The sequence below is a fragment of the Helicoverpa zea genome, chromosome 24, assembly GCF_022581195.2.
Source record: "Helicoverpa zea isolate HzStark_Cry1AcR chromosome 24, ilHelZeax1.1, whole genome shotgun sequence".
Taxonomy (NCBI): Eukaryota; Metazoa; Arthropoda; class Insecta; order Lepidoptera; family Noctuidae; genus Helicoverpa; species Helicoverpa zea.
Genome location: NC_061475.1, coordinates 9351773 through 9370771, shown reverse-complemented (window position 1 = coordinate 9370771; position 18999 = coordinate 9351773). Strand labels below are relative to the sequence as shown.

The 18999-nt window shown below is 35.9% G+C and overlaps 1 protein-coding gene across 3 annotated transcripts in view; it reads left to right on the top strand.

Moving 5' to 3' along the window:
• Nucleotides 1-255: 255 nt before the first annotated feature.
• The window catches only part of LOC124642231 (midasin-like), a 38304-nt gene continuing 19560 nt past the window's right edge, over nucleotides 256-18999 (top strand). For all 3 annotated transcript variants that reach the window (XR_006985743.1, XR_006985744.1, XM_047180566.1), the window contains exon 1: nucleotides 256-401. Coding sequence is in view for 1 of the 3 variants with exons in the window: in XM_047180566.1 (XP_047036522.1) it covers nucleotides 347-401 (55 nt within the window). In the remaining 2 variants the exon portion in view is untranslated. The remainder of the gene's footprint in view (nucleotides 402-18999) is intronic.

Sequence of the window (18999 nt, the reverse complement as noted above, 5' to 3'; positions counted from 1 at the left end):
ATTACCCTCACTATTATGATATCAGCCTTCTACCGTCCATTGCTAAAAGTATCCTACCTACTCAGGTAAAAAAAAAACCTGTTCTTAATGTTAAAAGCCTGCCCTGTCATCCACGGTTTTAACACAAAAACATCGAAAAATCCACAAAACCCTGCACCACATGTATTTTTAAACATCAAAAGCCAACGAAATGGATGCACGCCCTTACGTCACCGTTATCAATGTGTTTACTGTTTGACTCGGGCTCACCAGTTCCCCTTCACACGCGATCGCGAACGGACGTGCGCTGGCTAAATTAAGTCGAATTGTTTTACACCGGTATGAGATTGTGATTAACAAATAAACTATGAGGTTATTCATATTTTGTGTTGTGTTACTTGCGGTGGGCGGCGCTGTTAAAGGTAATGTTAAATATGTAATAAAGTGTCGAAGTTGTTACGTCTTTTCAAGTTTACGGCGTGCGGATACGTTTTTGAGTTGTGGAAATTCTTTTAGAAAAGTTTCAGTACCGAAAGTTGGGTTGTTTACCTATATAGTCTAATTATATTCATGTGTGTTGTGGTTTCGTATAATGACGGATAATTTATTTTGAGACAGTTTTAATGACCTGATTATGTGTAAAGTAAGCGTTTTTATGTTTTACATCCAATGAAAACAAATTAAGTAATTAGATGTTGTCGAAAAGTTTCAAAATTCGAAAAAGTTTTACAGGATGTAAAGAAATTCCGAAATATTTCTCAATATTGTAAAATTAGTCACAGTTTTTATTGTGTTTTTGGCAAGATTATAGAATTCCTTTAACAGATTGATAACATACCTACTATGTGCAGATAATAATATGACGCTTATCTATCTTATCAGTGATAACAGTTTGTTTTTAATTTATCGTTCTTTGTGTATTTTGGATGCCATGTTGGTGTAGTGGTTAGAATGCAACTGGTGACCGTGAGGTCCAAGATTTGACACCCAGGGTGGGTAAAATTCTCAGCAAGAAACTAGAGTGTAAATGAAAGACTATAAAAACTTTATGGTGTAAATAGGTACCTATATCAAGAATTTGTGATCTCAGTGATTTCTAGCTTGTCTTTTGTATTGCCTCCTCTCTAACAATAAAATAAAAACAATAACAAAATAACAAATATGCCTAAATACGTATATTATTATTTACATACGTAGGTACCCTACCTATAAAAGTAGCTTCCGTCTTCCGCTGTTGCCCGCGCGTCCCGTGGGACCTACTTCAGGCATCCGGATAAAAAAGTAGCCTACGAAGTAACATATATTCCGTTCCAAGCCTTTATAATTAAATAGACTGTTTAACACTGAAATAATTCTTCAATTTGACGAGTAGTTACTGGGGTTAGCGAGTTCAAACAAACAAACAAATTTTTTTTCAGGTTGTTGTAAGTGTAATGTTATTCTATTGACATGTATTTCCCCCGTTTAATGTTTAATAATAATTGCTTGAACATTACTGAAAAGTCAAAAATAAAAGTATAGGTAATAAACTAGGCACCGTGTTATCATATTTATTCAAAGTAGAAGTTTTCCTTATAATGTTTCCTTTAACATGGACACAGTCTCATTTCAGTTCAAACGTTTTGTTATTAGTAGCTACGAATTAATAGGTACCTATTTTCATTATTTTACATTAGGTACCTACCTACATTCACTAAAACACAAAGAATAGCTGATAGAAAATCTACTTAAGCCCAAGTCCATGTACAAAACAAACGTCAGTCACTGTTTACCTACTACCTATGAATTTTCAGGTTAAATTTTCAAAGAAAACAGTTGTTTTAAGAAAATCTTTTATACGGTCCGGATCTTAGCAAACTACCTATGTTAGTTGGGAAAAGGGTAGACAGTAGGGAATGCAATCCCGACTCCAGATTGCAAATTCGGGATCCCGTCTAATTAAAAAAAAAAATTGAATTCAGATGACTGAAAAACCTAATAACTGCTTGTTTGTGATAGTGAGGTTAATTAAAATAACATATTACTCGAATGAAAATAAAAACCTTTATTCTTTAATCTTACCAACTAAATAATAATCAGGTTGTAAGGAAATTAACGTAGGTAAATTAGGTAATCAAAACAATAAGCTTATTTCAAGGGAATTAGGAAAAAGAGTGATTTTGAAAATGACTCCTTAAAAAACAAAGGCTTATGTTTAACTGATCACCAGATATAGTAACAAATAGCAGACATAAATAGTAAATGATCACCAAAATGAAACTCGCATTTTAATGCAAAACTATAACCAAAGTTTTAACACTTTGCTATCCTATTTAAGTGAAATTACTCCAAAATAAATCATGCGTAAGCCAAAAATAGTAAATGATCACCAAAATTAGACCACCATTTTAAAGTCAGATTATAACCAAAGTTTTTAAATTCTGCTATCCTATTTAAGCAAAATGAGTCGAAATAAATCATTGTTATCCCAAAAGTAGTAAATGATCACCAAAAGAAGTAAATGATCATCAAAATTATACCAGCGTTTTAATATAAAATGATAATAATCAAAGTTTTTACATCTTGCTATCCTGTTTTAGTAAACTGACTCCAAAAAAATAAGTTCGGCCTGATACAATAAATGTAATAACATTATGGGGACCCTTTTCCTGCACTAGGGTGGAAAATTGTCTATTGCATGCCTCTAAACAGTACGATAAGAGTGTGTTGTCGAGGAAGTGTATTGAGAAACACATTCTTCTTCTTCTTTGTCCAACCCTGTTCCCAATTTTACTTGGGGTCGGCGCAATATGTCATTTTCTTCCATTTTCCCCTGTCACTCGTCATACTAACACTCACGCATGCATTGCAAGCCAGACACATAACTTAATATGGCACCATAATACTTTATTTGGTAATAAGCCTACATTTTATGGCAATCACAGTGACTTATTTAGGCAAAAATAATACTTTAATTTGGTCGTCAAGAGTTGGTGATCATTTACTAAATTTGGTGGTCGAATACAATTTAAAGTGAAGTCGTGACTAAAATAGCTGGTACTATTACATTTTTAGACATTATTTTTCTGGTGTTCAGTAACTATTTCTGGTTACAAAACTAAGGGTATCAAAGCATTTTATGGTGGTCATTATATTTGTTCCCAAAAACAAAGGGTATTAATAGTTTCATCTGCTAAACGGCATCTAATGTCCGTTGCATTGTACCCCGCTGCTGAGAATGCCCTCTCCGACTCAACGCTGGTTGGCGAAGCAATTATATGCAAACTGCAAAAATCGCCCCCTTGTTCCTCCACAGTCAAACAAATCCATTTATTTTTTAATGGTAGATTCTAATTTGTCTAAGCTCGTGGACGTAGATAGGTACACGTGCAAAAGGACTTGGTTGTGTGTGTGTTGCGTCGCTGACCACTGCCGCCCAATCCCGTCAATCTCGAACGGGTTCTCGTCATATGATGCGTCGGGATTGATCCCGAAAAATTACACGAGATCTCGCGAGATCGGGATCCCGCGGGATCGGGATTGCATTCCCTAGTAGGCAGATGATCTTATAGACAAATGAAATTTCTTAGAAAATCTTCTATGTATTTCGTTTATTGTTCTATAATAGTCCTCTATTTTTATTAGTTTATTTGTTGTGCAATAAAATAACATTATTACGACCAACTATGTAACTACCGATACAAGTAAATAAAACGTATACTTATGCTATGTCTTTATCGTAATCTGACAATTAATTTATGACCTTAACACCCCGTGTTAAGACTGTCTTTTCTTATCTAAGGTGTGATAGACTAGACATAATACCGTGGTATTGAGTATCAAGTAGCCATACTATGCTACGGAAAACTTAGACAATCCTTTAAGTTTTCCGTTACTTTTAAAATGCTAGTCCTTTTCTCGCGGTTTCACCCGCGTCCCGAGGGAATTACTGCCCGTACTCAGATAAAATATAGTCTATGTTACTCGGGAAGTGTAGCTTTCTAACAGTGAAACATTTTTTAAATCATTTCAGTAGTTTCAGAGCATTTAGAGAACAATCAAAAAAGTGCAGAATGGTCCCATAGAATTTCTACTTATGCCAAAACATTGCCGAAACCTATGGGTGCAGTATATTATGTACTTGTTTATAGAATGGAATGAACGATGAATAGTTCTTACAGATGAAACGAATTTCCACTATGCCCAAATGCATACAAATCCAAATCTAATGAAATAACCATTACCCATACTTATGTGAATCTTTGAGCTGCCTTGGTCTAGTTACTAGTAGTTCAGAAGTTTGTGGTCGTGCGGTCTCGGGTTCGATGACTAATGCTAGTCTGCTTATTAACCGCATACTGCAGAATACATTAAGTTCTAAAATACAGAATCTTATGCTTTCTACGATTTAGATACTTTAACGAAATTTTAAATGAAATAGGTGTGTAGAATTTCCGTGTAAGAACGAGCTATTTGCTTCAGCTTTTTAATTACTGGTAAAAATATTATTTTTTGGCACTGAAAATGAAAGGAAATTATAACATATGTAGCATCAGAAACTTATCTACCTTTGTGAACACATTGATTTTTCAGGAAAAGATGGCAGTTGCTTTTAATAACGAGTACTTACCATTTTGCAAAATCAATCTAATATACTGATTACTGAGCCTCAGATCAAAGAAATTATATTTCTATGATATTTTTTTTTTAGGTTACTCGAATTTTTATTTGAAGTATTTACATAATATTTACATTAATTTTAAAAATTAAAAATAAATTATGATATTTATGTGAGGAATGATTACATTAGAGGAAGTCTGAAAGTAGCGCCAGTTACAGAAAAGATGAGAAGTAGAAGATTGTCGTGGTATGGACATGTAATGAGGAGGGATGATACGCATGCAACAAAGTGTGTGCTAAGTATGAATGTAGATGGATGGAGAGGAAGAGGAAGACCTAAGAAAAGATGGATGGATTGCCTGAAAGATGATATGAATAGGAAGGGAGTGAGTGTCAGTATGACGAGTGACAGGGGAAAATGGAAGAAAATGACATATTGCGCCGACCCCAAGTAATATTTGGGAACAGGGCAGGAGAAAGAAGAAGAAAAAGAAGATTTATATATATATCTATATGATATTTCTTTGATCTGAGTACTGAGCTACTTAATTAGGAAACCTAGAAAATGCATTAATTTGCAAGTCTAGATAAATTCTTCCTCAATACGATAGGTTATCTAGAGAGATAGGTTTAGTAGTTGAGCTGCCGTCATTAGGTGGCAGGTCATAGGTTCAAATCGCAGCAATATTGTTAGAATTCTGCTGATAACTTGCATTTGTAGGAAAGTTTTTGTTCATAACACATATGTACTTAGTGCTCACATTCTTACTTACTTAATGCTAGCTTCGGCCAGTGGTTTCACTCGCATTCCAAGGAAATTTCTTCTTGGTTTCTGGTACCTATGATAAATAAATAATTTAAAAAAGTTAAAAGTTAAAAATCTTTGATGCATATAAAAATAGATACAAAAAATCGCATTTTTACCTTCTAAGAGCATTGGCTTCTGTGGGGAGTAGTCAGAAGCCAGTAAGTCTGACACCAGTTTAACCAAGGGGTATTGGGGTGCCCGGGTAACTGGGTTGAGGAGATCAATTAGGCAGTCGCTTCTCATAAAACACTAGTACTCAGCCGCATCCTGTTGGGTTGGTAGTCGACCCCAACATAATTGGGAAAAGGCTCGGGAGATTATGGAGAATGATGATGTTAAGGGAGTAGATCAGTAGACACATTTCTGTGCGTCACATTCCCCATTCACATTCAGTTTCCCATTCTCAGTTTGGCTACTAATGGTACACGTCGGAACAGGTTTTCAGCATGATGTCACGATGATGGATAGACCCACTGGGCTACAAGCGAGTTGTCACGTACACACAATTATGTTGATACAGTTTTAGGAGACAGATTGGTCTATGATTTGGGGTATATTTTTGATCTGTACACTTATGGGCATTGAAGAATGTTTATTTGACAAAGTTGACATGCTTACGACTTATCTATAAGAGACCTTGTACAATATGCCAATAGAGTGCCAAAAAAATTGCGAATTTTTCACCTTCATTCTTTTCCGCGATGGTATAAGTGGAGCCTAAGTGTCATAAACTTGGGTGTCTTCGATCGTGTTAAATTCCATATTTCATTTTTAGATCAACTGGCTAAGCAGATTTCAGGAATTGTTCTTGAAATATCTTAAGATTATTCGAGAGATTTCTCGACTGATACTTATTTGTTTGAAAAAGAAAATCCAAAGATTATCCTAAGTGCTCTCTTCGAACAATTCCCTATAAATAATTTTGTTTGAACACTATTTAGTTGTTGAAAAGATGTTCAGTCACACGTGTAAAATATGTACTGGTATTTAACTGCATCCGGTTAAAATGAAAGCTGGAACCAACAAATTCGTGACAATAGAGTTAACTATTTACAAATCTGTGACAATACGCAATACGCATGTAATTCAATTTTAGTGGTATGAAAACAATACCACTGTTGGTCATTTATATCATTTTACTTATAAGCTGAAGAATTTGCTACTTGAACGCCGTAATATCGGGAACTACTGGACCGACTTGAGAAACCCGATTTCTTTCAGTGTTAGATAAGCTATGTATCGGGGAAAGTTCTTTCTTCTTCTTCTTGCTCTGTTCCCAAGTTATATGGGGTCGGTGCACTGTCTTTTTTAGAAAGTTACTTGCTACTTTTTTCCGGGTTTGGAAAACAGTCCATATAGGACTTTGGCTATTTTAAATATAAGTTTGATTCCTAGGTGTTCATTCGGTTTCCTCACAAAACATAGTCACATGTTTCTAACCTCATTATACGTAAAATGACCGGATATGACTTATTGAACAATTCTCAACTATAGTGGTATTTAGTCCTCTACCGTACATTTAGTTTTTAATTATATGCCGATGCATTGTGTGATGGCTTGCGTGAATATTATGCAAGTGACGCTGCAGTATAAAACTACTGATCTTTTTGAAGTTTAGAGGTTTTTTGCAATCTCATCTGCCTTGCCTTCTAGTGTAACCAGATGCAGCTGAGTACCAGTATTTTACATAGACCGACTGCCTATCTGACCTTATCCAAATTACGTGGGCAACCCGATATCCCTTGGTAAGTGGTTGTTAGGCTTTCAGGCTTCTGACTACCCGTAACGACTGCCAAAGATGTTCAAAAGCGCTAATCAAAAGTGACAATTTAAAATTCTTAATGATGTGCATTGTCTAATGGAGAAAGAATATTCTATTTTAGTAGATTGTGCGTCATCTGACAATGTCATTTACGTGCATACAGATTATAGGTCCTTGCACGACCGACTTATGTGAGAAGCATGGAGAAGCACCACTTAATTGACATACTTTTTATGCTATATCTACACTAATATAATGAAGAGGAAAGATTTGATTGTTTGTTAACGTGAATAGTTGAGCGATTTGAAAAATACTTTCACTGTTGGGAAGCTACATTATCCCCGGTGAACATAGGCTATATTTTATCCCGGTACGGGCAGTAGTTGCGACGGGACGCGGGTAAAACCTCGGGAAAACGGCTAGTATTTTATAATACCTACATGTTTCAAATGTGTGCGTCAAAGAAAAAAAACCAACTAAATAGGCCTAGGTCGGGTTTCAGAACTAAAATAATAAGGAATTGAATTACATTTTGCAATATTTTGTTTTGTTAGAGGTTGTATTACGTACGAGGAAGTATAAAAAGCCTATACGCATACGAATTGCGAACCTCCATTTTGGGAAGTCGGTTAAAACCTAGACAAAACAAACCTACCTATACGCAGCCGAATTGATGACCATCTTTTTGGGAAGTCGGTCCCACTCGGTCGGTGGGTTAGTGTCCCGGCTATCATTGAACATCCTTGGCAGTCGTTACGGGTAGTCAGAAGCCAGTAAGTCTGACACCAGTCTAACCAGGGGGTATTGGGTTGCCCGGGTAACTGGGTTGAGAAGGTCAGGTAGACAATCGCTTCTTGTAAAGCACTGGTACTCAGCCGAATCCGGTTAGACTGAAAGCCGACCCCAACATAGTTGGGTAAAAATCTCAGAGGATGTTTTTGGGAAGTCGGTTAAAATCAATGGAAATTGAGAACACAATCTTACTCTAGAGTTCTCTCTGGATGCAAGTGAGGTAAACAAATACTTATTTATAGGCATTAAGATGAGGGGTTTACCGAAGCAGTTAGTGTCAACACGCAGTTAAGATAAACACTACCGTTCCCAGATAACTGATATCTAAACAGTATTCTCGGAACTGATTCACTAACTTTGTTTGAACGCATGTTAATCACGTGGTTTAGTGATGAACCAGCTTATTCTGCGGGTTTTCCCGTGTTCAGGAAGTAGGAAAATAGGGATAGTATAGTATAATATGGGAACAAATATAATGACCACCATAAAATGCTTTGATACCCTTAGTTTTGTAACCAGAAATATCTACTGAACCCCAGAAAAATAAAGTCTAAAAATGTAATAGTACCAGCTATTTTAGTCACGACTTCACTTTAAATTGTATTCGACCACCAAATTTAGTAAATGATCACCAACTGATGACGACCAAATTAATGTATTATTTTTGCCTAAATAAGTCACTGTGATTGCCATAAAATGTAGGCTTATTACCAAATAAAGTATTATGATGCCATATTAAGTTATGTGTCCGGCTTGCAATGCATGCGTGAGTGTGAATGACAGGGGAAAATGGAAGAAAATGACATATTGCGCCGACCCCAAGTAAAATTGGGAACAGGGCAGGAGAAAGAAGAAGAAGAATGTGTTTCTCAATACACTCCCTCGAAAACACACTCTTATCGCACTGTTTAGAGGCATGCAATAGACAATTTTCCACCCTAGTGCAGGAAAAGGGTCCCCATAATGTTATAAAATTTATTGTATCAGGCCGAACTTATTTTTTTGGAGTCAGTTTACTTAAACAGGATAGCAAGATGTAAAAACTTTGATTATCATTTTATATTAAAACGCTGGTATAATTTTGATGATCATTTACTACTTTTGGTGATCATTTACTACTTTTGGGATAACAATGATTTATTTGGACTCATTTTGCTTAAATAGGATAGCAGAATTTAAAAACTTTGGTTATAATCTTACTTTAAAATGGTGGTCTAATTTTGGTGATCATTTACTATTTTTGGCTTACGCATGATTTATTTTGGAGTAATTTCACTTAAATAGGATAGCAAAGTGTTAAAACTTTGGTTATAGTTTTACATTAAAATGCGAGTTTCATTTTGGTGATCATTTACTATTTTTGTCTGCTATTTGTTACTATATCTGGTGATCAGTTAAACATAAGCCGTATAATATTGCCCAAGAAAATATTTATCTAAATCATTTTCCTTATATGAGAACAGCCACCGTGGCCGAAATCGGCCGTGGACGCCATTACATTATTGTTTATCTACATAGTGATATCATAATTAACTAGTTGAAACTCTTTGTCGCGAAAGTGCAGGAAAAAACAGCAGGAAATATTTTGGGCTGCTCCCATACAACAACGTGATTTTTTTGCTCAATTTCTAAATAATGGTACGGAATCCACCGTGCGCGATTCCTCGTACTTGGCAGCCAGGGCCAAATACAAAAAAAAATGAGTTTCTTGGAACTGTTTTCCACAATAAGTTGGTAAGTGTTGTTACGACTAAGTTCGTAAAAACCAACATTCGAAGCTATTTAAAGTAGACCAATATAATATTCGTGGAAGGACGGAGTCACCAATCATTGGAAAACTAAATAAATCAACATACTTAGGTACTCTGTTGGGTAATTCGCTTACAAAACTTAATTCATATGTTTAAAAATATAGCCTATAACATATACCACAATCACATTAACAAACTGCAACTTTTTATCAATTTACGGAAATTAGTTTCCATGGCCTAAAACCGCAGGCGGTTAAATATTTCAGAAATAAAATTGTGTTTAGACGGTCAAAATAACATTCAAAATGAATAATTTTCAATATATGATAAACACGGAATAATGATACCTAGTAGTACCATTCATAAATTTTGAGTGACCTGGGGACACCAGGAATGATGTCATTTTTATTTGTTACTGAGTTGGTACTTCGGAGAAATACCGACCTCCCTGCCTAATTTCGGGAAAGACTATGATTTTTTTCTTTACCGGGAATATTTTGATCATCGTGAGAGCGATCGAGGTTTTTACCTATTTAGTATTTGGGTCCTGGAAAAATATGAATCATCATCTGCCTAGCCTTTTTCCCAACTATGTTTGCGTCGGCTACCAGTCTAAGCGAATACAGCTGATTACCAGTGTTTTACAAGCAGGGACTAAGTATCTGAGCTCCTCAAGCCAAGTTATCTGGGAGTCCCAATACCCATAGGTCTGTAAGACTGGTTATCAGTCTTACTGGCTTCTGACTACCCGTAACGATTACCAAAGATCTTCAATAACAGCCGGGACCTATAGTTTATAGTGCCCTCCGAAAAACCGTCATTGGTGTCCAAGATATACTTACAAAATCTATACTAATATTATAAAGCTGAAGAGTTTATTTGTTTGTTTGTTTTTTTGAATGCGCTAATCTCAGGAACTACTGGTCCGATTTGAAAAATTCTTTCAGTGTTAGATAGCCCATTTATCGAGGAAGGCTATAGGCTACTTTTTATCCGGGTTCGTGCAGAGGTTTCCACGGGATGCGGGTGAAACCGCTGGCAGAAGCTAGTACAATATACAAACTAAAAAAAGTTGCATTGGTACTTACCTGACCTGGAATCGAACACATACACTCATATTTGAGAATTTTGTTCTTTACACACTAGGTGCCTTCCTATGTTAGATTTTATCCCTTTCTCAAACATACGTTTAGAAAAAGACACACAGATTTTTTGCGATTGCTTATAGGTCATAGAGTTAGGACAGTGGATAAATAGCGATATGTTTAAAGTTGTTATTATAATTAATAATCATAGCATGCGCGTTGGTGGGACGTCATATCAATTAAGTGGAGGCCAGTTGACGCCCATCCATCTTATGACGTAGAGATCATAGACAAGTTTAATTGCTGTACTTGTTTCTTGTATAGGTTAAGGTATGATAGTTTTTGTCTCTGGTAGGCCTGAACGTCATACGTCTGTTTATTTGAAAAAACCTAAGTACAATAATGATTGCATTTAACGTTGTAATGTTTAACTATTTCTATTTTAAACTAGCCGAACTGCCGTGTATCTGGATAAAATATACCCTATTTTACTTGGGAAGAGTGGAGCTTTCCTACAGTGAAAGATTTTTTTCGGAGCCTTTGGGGTACAAAAACAAACAAATAAATGATTCCTCTTTATTAGGACATTGTGGGCTCTCATGAAAAGTCAGGCTAGTTGTAAGGTTCCAAAAGTGGGTCCCATTGGGAAGAGCACTAACCCACACGGTATTGCGATTTCATACTGATCACAACGCTTCATTTTTCATCATGACGTGTTTTCTTCACAAGTCTAGTTTTCCTTAAGTCGTTTGGCATTTATCGTGAGTCAGTAGTATCCAAAATTAACTGAGAAAGTATGTGAAGTATGTATGCAGTTGCCACCGCGTTTTGTGTGCAGTTCACAGCGGTCAGATTTCAAGAGATTGACAGTCAACTGCACCAGAAAACGATCAGACCACATACCTACATTTGGGCGTAGAAAATTCATTTAATTTATTGTCTGATTAAGTTTTTGTAGCTCAGACGCCACACCTCTTAAATATGACGATAGATTTTTATGATAATTGGTAGAAATAAAACAAAAAAATCACGGTTTGACGTTTAACAAAACTTATCGTAAGTTTTTCTTAATCTTTTTACGTCAAAATAATTTGGTGTTGCTAATTGTGACAAAAACTGACGCATTCTGACGTATCTTATGGTGACGTCATAACTTTATCTGCCGATTAAAAGGAGAAGGAAAACATCTTGAGAAACCTAGGGGGGCTCGATTCTGCTAAGTTAATAATGTGAGTTTTGGATAACAATGGAATCTCAATAGCAGTTTTAACCTAAGCAGGCATTCTGCTACCAATATACCTAAGACCAATCGTATTCCAATGACATGCCATTGGTTTGCCTTTGATCTGCCATTTGATCTATAAAGTACTTAGTCAGCTCTACCATCATATTGCAATCGTAAATCAGTTGCAGACAATGTGATTCATTGTTGAATCACAAAAAAGGATAAAAACGTTTATTTAAAAGAAAAAATAGCGAAATGCCACATACGCTTCAATCGTAATTGAGTCGTGATATAATCTAAATGGGATATCAATCGTATGTCGCTTAAGTAAAATTAACAGAATCAAGCACCTGGACTGTGAAGTCTGAAATCAGCAACCCGCATTGAGCAAGCGTGGTGATTAATGCTCAATCCTTCTCCGTGTGAGAGGAGGCCTGAGCCCAGTAGTGGGACGATAAAAAGGCTGTAACGTGTGTGTGTTTTTATTTATTTGTTTTAACTTTATTTTTTCTTTTGTTATCAATGTGCTTATCGTTTCTCAAGATCTTGTGTTAAACAACAAACCTTGTGATGACGTTGGAAGACTTGTATGTGCAAGTTTGTTTGAGAAGAAGTCTGTATCTACATGCATTTTTATTGTGAAATTCTATGTAAAAAGTGACTTGATTAATTGGGCTTCTAGTTCATAATTCCAGTCTGTGAAGCTTACGACTGTTCCCAATATTAAATATACTTATCAGTTTTTTTTTTGCATACTAAAGATAGGAATTTAATATGGCTTATGTTTAACTGATCACCAGATATAGTAACAAATAGCAGACATAAATAGTAAATGATCACCAAAATGAAACTCGCATTTTAATGCAAAACTATAACCAAAGTTTTAACACTTTGCTATCCTATTTAAGTGAAACTACTCCAAAATCAATCATGCGTAAGCCAAAAATAGTAAATGATCACCAAAATTAGACCACCATTTTAAAGTAAGATTATAACCAAAGTTTTTAAATTCTGCTATCCTATTTAAGCAAAATGAGTCGAAATAAATCATTGTTATCCCAAAAGTAGTAAATGATCACCAAAAGAAGTAAATGATCATCAAAATTATACCAGCGTTTTAATATAAAATGATAATCAAAGTTTTTACATCTTGCTATCCTGTTTTAGTAAACTGACTCCAAAAAAATAAGTTCGGCCTGATACAATAAATGTAATAACATTATGGGGACCCTTTTCCTGCACTAGGGTGAAAAATTGTCTATTGCATGCCTCTAAACAGTACGATAAGAGTGTGTTGTCGAGGAAGTGTATTGAGAAACACATTCTTCTTCTTCTTTCTCCTGCCCTGTTCCCAATTTTACTTGGGGTCGGCGCAATATGTCATTTTCTTCCATTTTCCCCTGTCACTCGTCATACTGACACTCACGCATGCATTGCAAGCCGGACACATAACTTAATATGGCACCATAATACTTTATTTGGTAATAAGCCTACATTTTATGGCAATCACAGTGACTTATTTAGGCAAAAATAATACATTAATTTGGTCGTCAAGAGTTGGTGATCATTTACTAAATTTGGTGGTCGAATACAATTTAAAGTGAAGTCGTGACTAAAATAGCTGGTACTATTACATTTTTAGACTTTATTTTTCTGGTGTTCAGTAATTATTTCTGGTTACAAAACTAAGGGTATCAAAGCATTTTATGGTGGTCATTATATTTGTTCCCATTTAATATTACTTGCATGTAGTTTATGTCAAAATCTTCTATCTGTAGTACCTAAGTGTAACAGCGTATACTTAGATAGAAATTGGTAACGACCATTAGCCATCATTTCGGACTCCTTCTCTCTTTAAAATGCCAACCTATCGCCGTCCACCGCAATAATTTTTTTGTTCAGTATTCGTCAATCTTACAAAGTTTTACCTGGAAGGAAAAAATGATTGACGAATTTGATACCTGTTACAGTCTATCATTGTCTTGCTGACTAATAAGATTGGTATTTTGTGATATGACTTACCCATGTATTCTACGAAAAAAGCAATTAAATCTTTGCTTGTAATCAATTGGTTCAAATATTTTTTCTTATGGCCCAAGTGCATCGGCAATACAAACGTCAGTTTGCTTAAAACTGATGACTCTGTTTATTTTCAATCCGTTTACAGTTGTTTTAGTAAAAACAATCGTTTTTTAATGATCACTAACAATATTCTACTTTATTATTTATTTAGTACCTACATAATATGCGATATCCAAAATGGTTTTATCAGCGTGATTTATTTACAATAATAGCATTTTAAAAACAATACTTAATCATATATTGTATATTTTTATCGGTCTATACCTACTTTATATTCTACAGCATTATTTGCAGTCACGCTATATATATTAGTTTGCTATGACTTTATTATATTTCTGATGGAAATCTTTTGCGAACCTCAATCTAAGTAAATTAACTATCTATTCTACACATGTCATCTGAAAAAATACGCACTAAGTACGTATAGAAAAAAACTCAAATTCAGTCTTAACAAGGAGTACTGGGTTGCCCGGGTTGAGGAGGTCAGATAGGCAGTCGCTCCTTGTGGCAAGGCCCGGGAGATGATGACGTATTGAAAAAAGCTGAGAAAAATAAACCCACTATGATATGACACTTTAAAAGAATGTGCGCAGTGATGTGACCAAATGGCCGACTGTAAAAACTGTGTCTAGGTTTATTTTTAAAACGTTTTTCAGAGACATTGGGATTCCCTGGGGTGTGGGCGAAGAGATGTCGTTACAGTTTCGTCTCTGCTGAATCAGAAAAAAACTGACAATACTGCATATCTCTAATATAACTAACAGTATAAAATAAAATATAAATAGTGGTGATATTAGTATCTAGTTGTTCCCTTTGATTCCACCCCGTGCCCAGTGAATTATTCACACACGCACCTTAATGAAAAGTATCCTTTATCGTTCAGGCTCCAAGCTGAGTACCACACATGAGACACATCATTTAAATTGGTCCAATAACAGACAGACAGTGTTACTTTTGCATTTAAAATGTTAGTAACATTCTTAATATTCGTTTTAATTCGTTGACTTAGTTATTGTGACAATAGAAGCTACTTAATACATAGTCTCCAATCTAGACGTATTTAATTTACCGCATCGACATCTCAGATTGGCAGCTGATGAAGACATAGGCATAAAGACATGAAAAAAAACGAAGGAAAAACTTGCGTAATTTTTCTCCTAAACCCATGATGCAACTTCCAAATTAACCGTTAGTTCAAAGTGAAACCTCACATCGCCTGATGTAACTGTATTTTGCATTAATCATACCATACCTGCTTAGTCTCAATCACAAGACTTGCCGAATTATAAGATGACTAATTAGACTCGCTGTTATGTTAGCACTGTTCCTATTGTTCTCAGAAATATTTAATGAAGTACCTAATAAACTGTTGTAAAGTATTTAGTTTCTGTTATTTTGTTACATTTTCCTTGAGACTGGCGGTTTTGTGGCCAAAACGAGGCAGATGCTTTATGCTTTAGGAGGGTTTTAATTATTACCATTTAATACTTCAATATTTAGTTGTATTTAAGTGCCAATCATTTGTCAGTAATGGAAGTAAGTAATGTACGTAATGATGAATCCTAAGGACAAAAAACTGATGGGATGGTTAATCTCATTTTTTTAATGTTAACAACTAGACTAACATGGGAAATTACTTATAATTTTATATTATAACCAATAATTATATCTTGATTCATACATAGGGTTATAGCTTTACCTGTGAATTGTGAATATCCTTGTTAATCGTTTATTAATAGGGATACTTGTCGCAATATAAAAAGGGGGGAAGAATAAGTGAAATTAACCAAGAAAAGTCTAAGAAAGAGAGCAACAAATTGTATCAAAAGTTTGGTTTTTCACCTGTACAAATAAAATATAATGTATTATTTATCAATGATAAAACGAACATACGTGAGCGATACTGTTGTTCTGAGATAACATGGCAAGCAGGTCGATGGCTGACTCAATAAGTATATGCTTTACTAACATCAATGCATATGAATACTCGTAATCACGAAACCTTGAAGATGATTCTTAGACAGAGAAACGCAACATCATAATTTATATACCACTGCAGGGCTTCTAATCATACGGTAATACTAGCTTCTGCCAGCGGTTTCACCCGCATCCCGTGGGAACTACTTCCCGTACCGGGATAAAAAGTAGCCTATAGCCTTCCTCGATAAATGGGCTATCTAACACCGAAAGAAATTTTCAAATCGGACCAGTAGTTCCTGATATTAGCGCGTTCAAACAAACAAACTCTTCAGCTTTATAATATTAGTATAGATAATGGCGTACAAGGCCTATTTCGACCACGGCGCGGCGGCTGTTCTCATATAAGGAGATCAGATAGCTGCGCAGGACATATCATAGTGCACAAGCATTTGCGCAGACACAGGTGCACTCACTATTCCTTTACTCTCATAGTCCGATGGGACGGCAATAAGACACGACCGGAGAGAGATCAGGCGCAGGACCGACATTTACGTGCTCTCCGATGCTCTCTAATCATATAGAGAAGGATTGGGTGTTAATCACCTCGTGCACGAAGATCATCTCAGATGGAGAAATATTTGTGAACAGATGTTTCTCTCAGCGTTGTCTGCTTCATGCCCAATAGTTTATTCTTAAGTACAATTTCATCTTATTCAGTCCAGTGAAGATATAGCAGTGTTTTCTTTATTTTTTTATTTTATAAAGAATTGTAATAAATTCCCTGTCCCATGGCCCATGAGTCCATATCTGATAAACACCGATTGTTTAACAATGTTTTTGTTTCGTTGACAGTGAAGTTAAACTAACCTTTCATAAAAATACATGTTCAGATTCACACCAGACATATTACATTATATACTTATTTATTTATTATTTACATGAGCAACATCCCATATTCCCATACAAAGTAACTATGTAGGTACAGACAGACATACATTGTCTCAAAGACGTGAACATATAGGTAACTTTCCCCGGCCAAGGTTATCAGCATTTACGACTGAATGCTTGTAGCAATTAATATAATAATCATGTACATCTTCATTAGACATAATAATATGTCACGATGGGTAAAGTTCAATTATAACTTACTACTTAGCTGTTTCTCAGCTGTCGTGGTGGCCCAGTGGGTAAAGAACCAACCTCTCGAGTATGGGGGTGTGGGTTCGATTCCATTTCAGGCAAGTACCAATGCAGCTTTGCTAAGTTTGTATGTACTTTCTAAGTATATCTTGGACACCAATGGCTGATAAAAAGGTGAAGGAATACATCTTGAGGAAATCTAAACTACATAGTCTGAAATCAGCAACCCGCTTTGAGCAACCGTGGTGATTAATGCTCAATCCTTCTCCGTGTGAGAGGAGGCCGCAGCCCAGCAGTGGGACGATAGAAAAGCTGTAACAGTAACAGTCACAACTGTTTCTCGCGGTTCCACCTGCGTCCCGTGGAAATTACTTCCAGTGCCTGGATAACGTAATATACCTAGGCTGTTACTCAGGGAGAGTGTAGCTTTTCAACAGTGAAAGATTTATTCCAATGGGTTCTATAGTTTCGGAGGCTTAAGGCGTACAAGCAAACAAACCAATGTCTAATTAAAGAAAATATTTTGAGAAGAAAACAGGACTTATGATAAATTCTATAAATAAGACTTGAGCAAGCGTGATGGTTAATACTCATTCACTCCGGGATAATAAAATAATTTAGTTTATTATTCATGAACAATGAAACGAGAGAAATAACAATATTTCGTTTATTAGTCTTGGACAATAAATACCTCTATTGCGGTTAAAATTGCCTATTAGTTATTAGTAACAGTATTCCTAGTTTTAATCAGCTGACCACATGCTTTTAATGAAAATATACCAATGAATCATGACAATCAAACTGTAGTTACTGGGTTATTCATCGTATCTACTGGGTTATATTCGTATATCTCTAAGTTAAATACATCTGTTTATAAATCGTTGTTTGTTATGTTTTATAGGTTTTCTTAAATATTGTTATATCTGTTGTAACTGTACATTGTGTTTGTGACGCGCGCCGCATGTCACCTCAGTTAGTCGCATTTTAAATCATATAATTCCTGCTAAGCAAACAGCAACCTTAATACCATCAACAATTATGAATGTGTGTCCTTTTACTTTTGTCGATTTTGATTAAGAAAATAATAATTTAATCTGTAAATATAAGGATGACTAAGAGCTCTGCCTCACTAGGACGCCATGGCGACGTCGCCAGCGGCACAGGTCTGGCTACTTCTGGCATCCAAATGTTGCCAAGTCGAGTGGCCATCGCGTCTCGACAGTCAATTGTTTACGTCGTCGCTGAAGAAATTGCACGCTGACTGGCGACCACATTGGCGACTGTGTGAAGGAGGTGCGCTTTACCGTGTACATTATAGTGGCAACTGGGGCCACGTCGCCAAGCTGCCACGGTAGCCAGAAGCCACGTAGGGAACTGTAGCTCGTGGCCACGCCTCCCATTTGACGACGTTGCCAAACCGTCACCAAGTGAGTTAGGTTCCATACATTTCAATACTAACTGCTTGGATACGTAGCCGGCGACGTCACCATTGGCGTCCTAATGAGGCAGGGCTCTAACTTACCATTATTTTATAGGATTGCGTACTAAATCTGCAATAGGTACCCAGTTAACTCACAGTTTCTGAATACTAACTGATCTACCAGACTTCTACTATCTATGATATAAACACATCTTTCCAGTCATTCGTACATACTTAGGCCCATATACCACGGTTACAATTATTTAAGGAACTGCTTATCTAGCCTTCTCAACCAAGTTATTGGCAAAACTGGTCGGGACCCACCAATTTAACCATGCGAAAACGGGAGGAATTCATAATGATAGATGGTCATACCCATCCACAAACCTACCGAGCTATGCGTTGCTTTTTAGCCACGTTTATAGTAATCGGCAAT